The following is an 11,580-nucleotide window of genomic DNA, read 5'->3' as shown; positions in this document are numbered from 1 at the left end:
TTAATGTTAACCCCATGCAGTATTGGCTTTTATTTTTCTTTCTAACTGTGTACATGTAGGTACTTTTCATGTAAACCACAATGATACCCGACATGAAACAAGCATCTGAAGTAGAAACCTTGAAATTCCACGTCTTTTTTTGTTTTTAATGATTTGCATTATCTTTGTGATTGTGTATATATTGGAAAACTCTAAAGCCGGGACAAATTTTGACTCAGTGAATATATCCCGTGCTGACCCTGCTATAGGAGCGTCGATATATATTGAGTCAATATCTGGTGCTTCTGGTCTATATATCTAACTCCTGGCAAATGTCAGACTACCAAACCCCATGTTTGAAAAAAAGAAAAAAAAACACTTAGGTACACTCTTTTTGGTTTACGTATAACATTACTAAGTAAATTCAACATTGAAAGAGGTTTATTATCCACGTCGAGATTACATTAGAACTTACTCGACTGTTTACAGGATTTTTAATCCTTTACAAACAAAATGGAAAAGAAACGGTAAAACAATAATGCTACCTTGAACAATAACTTTGCGCTATCAGTGAAACTGAAGCGAAAAAAGGATAATATAATTCACACCGAGTATTACTCAAAACTGTAACGAATATCTACATTCAGTGACCCATTTACAATCAACAGTGATACTGTCGATCCGGTATTAAAATGTGCAAGTAAAAAAAATAATACACCAGAAGATTGAAAATCAAAATGTATGTGTTTTGATATGACTATACTACATATTTACAGCTTCGGTACGGAGTCGGACTGCTTTTGTTAGGAAGTCCCCTCCGTACCACAGTAACTTGAGTCTACCCGCTCTCCAGCAATATGCTTCTTTTCTCCGACGGACATACCTCTTAGATGCAGAGAGCCATTGAAAGACACCAACTTTGATACCCTGATAAGCCCTGGGTACGTGATCGTAAATGGTTCTTAGACTCTGCAAACTGAAGTAGGCCGATAAGTCAATTCAATTTGACTTTTGAAGCTTCCAACAGATATCCTCATCAGACTCAAGTTCACTCAGCAACTGTGATATCCAAGGAATCCCTTGCAGCTATCTTTGTCTTGTGATGTCGCTTTTCTCTTAACCGATTTGACCGTGCTTCTCTTCTTGCCGTGTAACCTACTGTTATGGGTCTTATCGATCTTTGTCGTACCATGTGACAGTACTCTGGATCATCTGTTTGTCCTTCTAATCTTAACCACTGGATCATCTGGTGATACATTGGAAAGAATCTCATTTGAATTGCAGAATAGGCAAAGTATGGCATAAGAGTTGAGATCACAACGAAGAGCGTTACAAGCCAATATGTAGGAGCTGGGGCAAGGGCTTCTATGAAGATTTTGTAGGCAGTTGTTGATAGTAAAGGGGACATTGCACCATAAGCTACTAGAAACAGATACCAAAGAGCAATTCCACCCCAGATGAACAGATGCTGAATCATGGTGAAATAACTAACTGAAAGCGCCATCTGACAGTTTACGACCCAAATGACGCATGTATACATAGTAGCTCCAAGAATCTCGAAACCAACAACTTCGCCACCTTTACGGAATGCTTGTAGTTCAAGTGCATTTATGCACAAGAAGAAGATCATAATGGCACTGCAAACCCCATTTAACATCCAGCTAAGTATTCGAAGCCAGCTGAAGAGCACGTTTTGAACACCTTCTTGGTATAGTAAGGGAAACTGCCACATGAAAGGAGGTAAACAGTGAGTAATCTTCAAGCGCAAACAGTTGCATCACTGATCAGAAATATTAAATGCCTCGTCTTAATTGTTTTCTCAATATTAGAACTTCACTAATTGTCATTCTGTACTGGAATGCTTACAATTCGGACTGTTGGGAATTCTGGGTTTTCAGTTAGCTGAAATATTAGAGCTACACTAGTAAACAACAATCAAGAAAGACCATTTACCTTGAGGCAAAATCGAGCAGAGACATCTTGATCAAAGACCCCCAGCGCAATCACGGGAAGTGATGTGAAGAAGACGTTATATAGTGACATATACCAATCGTTATATGCAGCTTGACCGGAGAATGATGCATGAGCCTCGTACAAGAAAAGAGTAAAACCGAATGCAATGTTCTTGTAAAAGAAGTAGCATATCTGTGGAAAGAGCAAGATGAAAAAGGTTGGTTATCTACATGTTTCGAGATAATAGATTCTTTGCGTGCTGAATTTGAAAATACCATATTTCTGCCACGCACAACCAGGTAATGAAAACCAGCGCAATTGAAATTCATGTGAAGGAAATTATCCAAATTTGAAGCATGAACAACGTACCATTGATGAGATCCTTCTGTAACACCAATGTCCATGGACAAGCAGAAGACGCTCCAAATAACGGAATTGAGCAACTGAGATATCGCTTGACATAACTGCCTGGAATTTTCACCAAACAGAGATTAGAGGACATAAATGAGTAACTTGGAGAAAGTATCATTCTCTGGAAAGAAGAACAAAATTAGAACTTGTGCTGTTAGTGTAATAGCTTACCTGCATGCCTTCCACACCACTAATACCGATTCCGATATCAGCTTCTTGAAGCATACCCACATCGTTGGCTCCATCACCAATAGCTAATGTTGTCTTACCAGTTCCATTCTTAACCAGTCTTGTAACCTACAAGGGTTCTCTCTTAGGACCTCGTTTTCACCAAAGCATATTAAGTAACAGAAGTATTTTGTGTAATATATATATGAGCATAAAAGTGAACTTACAAGTGCTTTTTGTTTTGGTGATGAACGGCAGCAAATAACTGATGCACAACCCACTGCAAATTCCAGAAAGAGATTTTTCACGTCATCCTCCAGAGCATAAGCAAGCGACTTCCCATCAATAATTAACGCAAATGCATCTGAACTTCCACTTGATGCAGTAACTTGTTTCTTCCCTTCAGTTATCTGATGGATTATACTTTCTTTTGATACCTGAAAGAAAGAAAGCGCCACTCATCAGTAAGACATAAATCCTTTATAGTACCTCTCTTTGTTTCAGTTTTTATACACTTCTTGTCTAAAATGATTTCTATGTGAGGGCTCTGACCTTCCTGATCGCAGACTTATCCCCCTCTTTTTCAATTGCCTTGATTTCTGGAGTCTCTAAGGTGATAATCGTCTGCTTCATTCCTTGTCTAAGCAAACTACACGAGAAACTGCATAATGGAATTCAAGTCAGAAAAATGTAAGCATATTGATATCATAAACACATTAGGCTCACATTCATATTCGATGTCAAGAAATATTTATGTTTTAGCCTACCCAATATTGATAGCAGTCTCCATCTTATCTCCAGTCAAAACCCATATCTTTATACCAGCTTGAGCAAGTTTGTCAATACATTCAGGAACCTGAGCACACATGATTCAGTTAAATCCCATAAGTGATGGGCACATATCGAACAAAAATGATATGTTTAAATCTTGTACTGACCCCATTTTGGAGTTTATCCTCAACTGCAGTTGCACCGAGAAGAATCAAATCTTTCTCTAACTTTGCTGCAACTTCATCGACCATTGCATCACGATCTGCACTAACTGAGTTCTTGGCCTCAGTGAATTCCTCATTGAACTTTTCATATTCTTCCTTGGTGATGCCACGATATGCAAGTACCAAAGTCCTCAGACCTGCATCGGCGTACTCATTCATGTGCTCTGTAGTCTGCTCTTCGAACTCTCTCCCATCCTTTGAAAGCCTTTCAAGCATGACACTGCTTGGATAAAAATATACAATGGTATTGTTGGAATACGTAAAAAGCTGTAAACAAGTAGAACACTAGCTAGTTTTTGGAAATGATAGCAAGAAAGTAACTTTTCAAGTCTTTCACACACCTGTCTGCACCTTTGGAGAGTAGTAATAACTTTCCCTCCTCATCTCTTACTATCACAGACATTCTCTTTCTCGTGCTGTTAAACTCTAAGAAGTTCAAAAGGTTATAAGACCTACAAAAACCAATGAAATGTTGAATAAACAATCATTTGAACACTCGAAATCTCATACAAATAATATATAAAGAAATCTTTTTATGTGTCTTAAGGGAACTGACCTTTCAACTTTCTTGCCAGATAAGGGATCAATTTCATGCAATGAAATACTTGTTTGTGTCCTTTTACAGAATTCGAAGCCAAGTTCTCTGGCTGCAATGACAAAAGCAGCTTCATCTGGGGATTCAGCTTCATAAGATATCCTTCCCGTCTCTTCATCCACTTCAGGTAAGGCAGTGTGACATATTGCTAATAAACGAAAGAACTGCTGAATGACATCCGCTCTGCGCTCATAAACCCATTGCCCATTCACAATTCTTTCATCCTTAAAATTATACCCTTTAATAGATTGTTTCTTATCCGTAGGATCCACCATATTGTGCTCCTCATCATCTTCCACCTCATAAGCTAATGGTGATCCTTTTCGTCTAGCCATTGATCTCTCAACCTCAGTGATCCCACGGCCATAAGCTGTTCCAGCTATAGAGCACTTGATGAATTCCATTGAATTGCAGGTTAGAGTTCCTGTTTTATCAGAAAGAATTGTGTTAACTTGGCCAAGTTCCTCATTCAAATTTGACGTGCGCGCATGTGCAGGTCTATCAGTTTCTTCATGGTACATGTGAAGATCTTGGTTAATGAAGGTACTTTGCAGAACTTTCACGACTTCGATTGAGACATACAACGAAATCGGGATTAAGTACCCATATAACATCAAGGCTGTTAGAAAATGAAGAACTGCAGCGAAGGGTGCATCTTTAGGATCATAGAAATCCGTTGTATTGTCCGGTCTAAGATACCACCTTTTCGTCCTGCCATTTACTAGGTCTTTGCTGGTTGTAATCCCAAACCAGATTGAACCGATGAAAGACATCAAAACCAAGATAGCAAACAAGAAATAAATAACTTTGTCCATCTTTTTCTCAACTCTGCTTCTCTTGGATGGTGGGTCGGTTGAATTTTGCATAACTTTTGTGTCACTGCCAGTGAAGATAACAACCCCATAGATATAATCCGTGTTCCGAAGCTTTGAGTCCCTAAGGAGAAGTTGTTGAGGTACAAGTGGATACTGTTGTTCTTCGACATCCATACTTCCAACAAAAGTATACAGGTTTGCATTTGGGTCTTCACATTTAACCACAGCCTTGAAATCTTTAAAGCTAGAGTCTTCAACTAAGTTTGAAGTTACCTCCAATGCTTGTTTGACTTTCAAATTCGTCTCTCCATCAAGATTCATGGTTTCCACATAACATATAGCATCCTCATAACTGGAAGAAAGCAAAAGGAGATCTGCTGGAAAATATTCATCCTTTTCCACCTTCACTACATCTCCAACTCTTAGATTCTTCCATGTAGTATAATCGAAAACACCATCACTTTGATGTACTTTAACTGTTCGATTATTCACTTCGTTATCCTTCAAAACATAAATTATGAATTAGAATTAAATAATACCCAGACTAACAAAAAAGATCCAAATTATGGATAACATAAATCTAGATCAAAAGGTGGTCAAACTTTCAGAGAAATTGATGAACAGTGACTCATTAACTGAAGTGTCTCATTTCCAGAATTCGTTTCAATCTAACTTTTATGTCAGCTGAATTCAGAGCTATCACTGATCTTGTAACTTCATAATCTTCTGTCAGGAAAAATAATATCAAGCAACTTAAGTTCATAAATTTCCTTACTTTAGAGATAAATTTTGCAACTTTCATTTTAGAGATCTTCTTAGAGAAATTTAACAACCATATATTAAAATAATGAAAATAAACAGAAAGGATTAGCATACCTGTGATTTTCTTCTCCAATCTTCAACAGCTTCTTTAATCATAGTGGCGCCGATTACGACAACAAGAGGAAGAACAGCACTAATCGGGGTGTAAGGAGAAAGAGAGGTGAAAGATAGACAAGCAGCAATAAGAAAATATATATTTGCAACTCTTCTAAATTGCTCGAACAAAGATTTAGGGAAAAACGTAGCAAGTGTATACTTTGTAGTTCTAATATAATTACTTCCATAATTCCGCAATGATGCATCAAAACTATACGGTTCGTTACAGAAAACTACTCTTGAAAATCCAGGTCCTCCAATCTGTGAATGATCTTCTACAAATGAAGCTTTCCCACAGTGAAACGCATAGATCTTACTCAATTGCAGCTTTTTTCTTCTAACTCCACTCATTCTTATTTTCTCTCAAGAAAATTTCAAGAGCCCAGTTGTTGTAAAACAGAGACAAACTTACCCAGTAATTATTCTTTATCGATTAACTAATCAAGAAGAAGATTTTCCCAAAAAAATGCAGCTTATTCAAGACAACCCACTAGTACTACTCTGTACACTTTATTTGAAGTTGAACTCAAACCAAAACCCCAGACAGGCAGATACCAAAATATCAAATATATTTGGTAGAAAAATACCGACCAATTACAGCACACCAAAACCCCAGAAAAGGTTCCTGCTTAAAAACAAAGCCTTGAGAAAAAAAAAGAATAGAAATTTTCTGCAGAGAAGAGAGAGAGACTGACTGAATATACAAATTCTGGCAGGAAATGGAAAAAACTGTAACCTGTAAGAACCAATGAAAGAAACTGATGAATACACTTGAAACTCTGAGCAAATTTGAGATGGCAAGTATTAAAAGCAGAGCGAAGATTAATTATTCATCACGTTTTTGTATTCCAATCTTTGAACATAGACTTCAGATCTTTCCTTTTGACTTGCAGCCTAAGACCGCAAATGAGAATGATTATATATTATTTATGGACATCTACGACGCGCTAATTGGTCTTTTGTCAATATAACAACAATTTACTGATACTCAACTACTATTTTTATTATTTTAAGAAAAATGAACCTGCTTTAATCAAGGATAAAGTTAAAATTCATCCACTCACCCAGACTTAAAAAAGGTCAATTACAGTGAGACAAGTTGAATTTTCGCGGGAAGTGAATCCAAAATTCGTAAATCATTTCCCTGCCGATGATTTTTATACTCGAAAGCGACCATTAGAGAAAATTCTTATGGTGACAAAAAGAATTTAACAACTAATCATATTTGTTTGTCTTCAAGTGTGAAGATGAACTAGTAACATGATTTGCTGTAAATACAGTAAAATTTTGGGGCAGAGTAGGTTAGAAGGCTGAGAGCTTTAAATGATAGATTTCTAGAAGTTTGAGTTAGAGATTTTCATGTGTACGTGCAATATTTTAATTGGCGTGGCCGTCAAGTACGTAGAATTTGGATCGTGGAAGGGTCAACGGAAAATAGGTCTTCTCATAAGACTCCCACATGCAGTACTCCTCATTTCTCGTTCATCTTCTTTTTAAGACGGAACTGCATAGCTGCGACGCAATTACAGGCACATTAGGTTACACGAACATCGTTGCGGGGTTGGAAGACCTCCCCGTATATCACCCAGATGAGTTACTAAACAGAAAGCATATAAAAGTTTTAGTTTTGACATTGAGTAGGTTGATGTGAACACCATGGTTGACGCGCAAGAAAAATACCTTGAACGATAGCAATCCTAAGTTATTGTTTGAAGAAAAGAGTGATTCTTTAAAGAACATACCACCCACACATATGGAACGGATCTCATCCCACCTAAAATTAGTAGGAAAGACATTTTTAGGTGTTGTGGGACACGTTTCATGTGTGCGAGCGGTTTTGGCTTGTCCCACCCTCATTCTGTCAAACATTCTTGAAAAGAAAAAGTTATTCAGATGTTAAAGGTATACAAATCAAGAAATTTTTAACAGAAAATGAGATATTTGGAGACTTTCTTCAAAATTTTCGGTTGAAAGTTGTTATGTCTAAGTTTAAATTAACATTTATGTATCTTTTGCAAACAAAAATATAGAAAGATAATCTATTTTTATTATTTCTCTGACATGTACCGTAATTTTGAAGTCCCATGTTCCATTGTAAATTTATTTCGGGAATTCCGAATAAAAAATCTAAAATATTAAAAATCGTTGTATTCCGGAGATGAATTAAGGTAGTATTTGTTAATGGCGCTTCAATAACTCTTCTTTTATCTAAGTTGCTTGATGAGTTGCACGTTTGTGGATACCGTTATCCGTGAAAGCAAATACTTCTCTCTACCTCTCTATCTTTTACAAGCATCTAACTTGTTTGCGCACGCACCGGAAATTACATTAGTAAACCCCAGGGAATTGTAATAGAAACTTGTCAATTGTTATTTTGTTTCGATATATGTAGGCTATAGTTTGTCTAGTAATTATCTCATTATTTCGATTATTCTAAATGAAATTGTCAATTCCATATCTGATTCATACAATCTTATTGTATAACCGTTGAAAATAGTCTTTGAAATTAGAAATTAGGCGTCCGTGAAAAATATTTGCTGGAAATTCTCAGAAACCGGTCATGATTGTGTTAAAACTTTTATTTCTCACTACGTCTGTTATTGGGGCTATAAGAGGGTCGTCAACTTAGAATGACATTGTTGTCAAATTAAATATGGAGAAGAAATATGTTAGTTCATGAATAAGCAAAAACGCATAAGTATTTAGAAATTACCATGGATTCCAATTTGTTAAGGAGCAGAAGACATAATATTAGGGTTTTGCATTAAGTGGAACATATGAGAAATGCCATAGTTTTCAAACTTGTACAGTTCTCTAAAGACACTTGAATAATAATAATAATAATAATAATAATAATAAATAATAATAATAATAATAATAATAATAATCTGTGGGAGTTTGTTGGTTCAGAATCTGTGGTGTTGTAATTGAAATTTAGGGTTTTGTGAATTGAATAGACTTAGAATTTGAAGATTGCTCATCAACAAGAACATAATTCGTGATTGTTCAACAACTTAAATCTAATTCGAAGTTAGGGTTTCAGTTTTTGGGATTTAGTTTAGGAATTCTCTTGGTCGTTTACATATTGAATTGGGGATTTTCTCTCAGATTAACGAGGGTTTTTTTTGTTGTTGTTAGTAGTCAGGGGTAATTGGCGTTGTGAAGCTCTTCAAGGTGTTTTGTTACTCTTTTCTGTCGATTCAATCAGGGATTGAAGACGTGAATTTCTCAGTTTGACGAGGGGTTTTTCATTGATTGAAGCAAGATCTTCAGGGGTGTGGAGATTTGGTACTCTTTGTTTTTGGGTGCTGGTCTGGGTTTTTGTGTAGTATAACCACCACCTGGTCTTCTGTTAACAGATCCAATCCTCTCATTCACCATCAACATAAAATTCTCTGAGGTAATTTTTTTTAATTGATGTGTTGCTTTAGGTTATGTGTATTTTTTTTCTCCAATTAAGTGTTTGGTGAAGCAGTAGCAGGGGTTTTTGTTTCTTGGTGAAGCATACTGTTTGTGTTAGGAGATTTTCGAATTTGAGAGTTGGTTTAGGGTTACATGTGTTTTTTTTTTCTCCCTTGAAGTTTTAGGTGTTTCTTTGAATAATTCTTGAAGACTCTATTCTGGGTGTTCTTTGTGAAAGCCTTAGTTTCAAGCAGTTTTCTTCGGGCAATTAGATTTCCTTTACAAACTTGAGAGCTTTGTAGCTCTAGCAAGGGATTTTTGTTTTGGGTGGTGTAGAACAACAGGTATGTTTTGAAGAAGCAGTGGGTTTGCCTTTGTGTAGTGCTTTGTTATTCCTGGTGTAGTACTGAAGCTGTGTTTTGAAGAGGCCGTGGTTTAGTATAGCAGCAAGGTATGGAAGATGTGGTGGATTTGCTTTTGCGTAATGATTTTTGTTATTCTTGGTGTAGTACAGAAGCCGTGTATTGAAGTGGCAGTGGTTTGCTTTTGTGTAGTGTTTGCAGTGGGTTCAAGATCCAGTCTTGTTACTGCTTTTTCCTTCCAATTAGTGTTTTAGTGAATGGTATTTTAAGTTTTCAATTGAGGTAGTTTTCCTATTTTGAACTCTTCTTTTCCCATTCTTTGATTCCTAATTGTTTTTTGCTGTTTATTTTTCTTTGTTTTTCTTCGTTTCTCTCCGTGGTGAGTGCTCTAGTTTTCTTTGTTTCTCTCTGTGGTGTTTGGCGTACCTATTTCAAGTAAACGGTTAGGGAAGTTACTTTGTTCATCCTGTGATAATTCCGCGTACGAGATCACAATCACAAGCCACATCATCAGTTGTACATACGCCTGTGGTCTCACATGCAACACAGTTACCGACGGTTACCATCATGCCCAGAACCCGAGCACGTTCTTCCTCAAGGGTTTCTTCATCTCAACCTGTTGCGTCATCATCTTCTCTTGCTTCCCCGTCTGGTTCATCTGCATCACAGTCTCCTTACAACCCTGTACCGAGACCTTCTTCTAATTGTGGTGACCGGATTTATTGTCCATTCAAAGATTGAGATGATTGCAGTGGTGGTGTTAATGGCAGAGGATACGTCCGCAGTTCCTTTCAGAGGCACCTTAATGGCAGGCACTTTCCAACTGAAGAGGCTAAGCAACAATGCAGAGAACGACTACGTAATGATAGGGTTACATACATAGCTTGGGAGACGGTTCTACAGCAATTGCACTATTGGCTATGCAGTCACTGCATGATTTTACATGCCTGGAAGAAAACCTGCAAACACAATAACATTGTCATCCCAGGACCGTAGAATGGTAGACATGTTGATTTTCTTATATCAGATATTCTCAGGCCTGAAGCAGCAGACTGTGCTCCAACTTCGACAGATATGCCTTATGTAGCTCTCTCCCTGGAATTACTAAATGAAGTTTTTCAGCGACAATTTACTACCATTTCAAGCATCCCTCCACCTTGCAGGCTAAGTTTCTCTCGAACCCTTACTTCCTGCCTTGATGTTGTTATTCTTAATCCTAGAGACATATCTTCCTGGATAAGATTATTGTTGCTTCCTATATGTCCTCTCAATTTGTGTAGCAACAAAAACTCTTCAGAGGAACGGTCAGGTAATCGTAAGAAGTTACAAATTGCAGTTATTCACAAAGCCCTACTCGACTGGAGAGAACCTAATGGATGCCTCACCTTGATCAGTAGATTGTTGGATCTCCCCAAATGTAATCAGCCAAGCAAACCAAAGAGAAAGCAGTCGCAAGATACTGCCGCTCTAGATACATGCCGGAAGAAGTTATCCAATGGACACTATACTGCTACTATAAGGGTGCTCTCATCAAATGGTGTGGCTCTATGCAATGAAGCTACAATATCAGAATTATCAGATAAGCACCCTCTTGCTTCACCGCCAACCATCCCTGATGATCCCATTCCCTGTGATGCTCTTACAGTGGACATTGTGTCAGTCTTTAAAGCCATTAAAAGCTTTACGAAAGGTACGTCGTGTGGTCGAGACGGGTTGAGGGCTCAACATCTTCTTGATGCTATGAGTGGTGCGGCTACTGCGGTTGCAGATGAACTACTGGCCTCAATGACTAAGGTGGTTAACTTATGGTTGTCTGGTAAGTGTCCATCTCCACTTGGCAAGTTTATATCTAGCGCTCCTCTCACCCCTTTGCAGAAACCAGGAGGTGGTCTTCGACCCATCGCAGTGGGTACCATTTGGAGGAGACTAGTATCTAAGCTGGCTGCCATCAAAGTTGGGAAAACTATGTCCATGTACCTTGG

General features: G+C 37.6%; 1 protein-coding gene across 1 annotated transcript; it reads right to left on the bottom strand.

The window, feature by feature from the left end:
• Positions 1-537: 537 nt before the first annotated feature.
• Positions 538-6,710, bottom strand: LOC113298465 (putative phospholipid-transporting ATPase 9). The gene is made up of 11 exons (XM_026547220.1): positions 5,793-6,710; positions 4,063-5,417; positions 3,848-3,958; positions 3,450-3,726; positions 3,279-3,367; positions 3,064-3,172; positions 2,739-2,948; positions 2,515-2,640; positions 2,302-2,400; positions 1,933-2,124; positions 538-1,702 (listed from the first exon to the last, which is right to left on the bottom strand). The coding sequence occupies exons 1-11, from the start codon at positions 6,183-6,185 to the stop codon at positions 1,028-1,030; spliced, it is 3,636 nt and encodes a 1,211-aa protein (XP_026403005.1). The 5' UTR covers positions 6,186-6,710; the 3' UTR covers positions 538-1,027.
• Between the last annotated feature and the right edge of the window lie 4,870 nt (positions 6,711-11,580).

The sequence above is a fragment of the Papaver somniferum genome, chromosome 7 (assembly GCF_003573695.1).
Source record: "Papaver somniferum cultivar HN1 chromosome 7, ASM357369v1, whole genome shotgun sequence".
NCBI classification, from domain to species: Eukaryota; Viridiplantae; Streptophyta; class Magnoliopsida; order Ranunculales; family Papaveraceae; genus Papaver; species Papaver somniferum.
This window is presented reverse-complemented; position numbering and strand designations above follow the sequence as displayed.

Excerpts from the sequence above, each read along its gene's own strand:
- LOC113298465 (XM_026547220.1), bottom strand. The coding sequence starts at position 6,185 with ATGAGTGGAGTTAGAAGAAAAAAGCTGCAATTGAGTAAGATCTATGCG. Across the intron at positions 3,727-3,847 it reads CTCTCCAAAGGTGCAGACAG|TGTCATGCTTGAAAGGCTTT; the intron begins GTGTGTGAAAGA and ends TTATCCAAGCAG. Across the intron at positions 3,368-3,449 it reads AGGATAAACTCCAAAATGGG|GTTCCTGAATGTATTGACAA; the intron begins GTCAGTACAAGA and ends ATGTGTGCTCAG.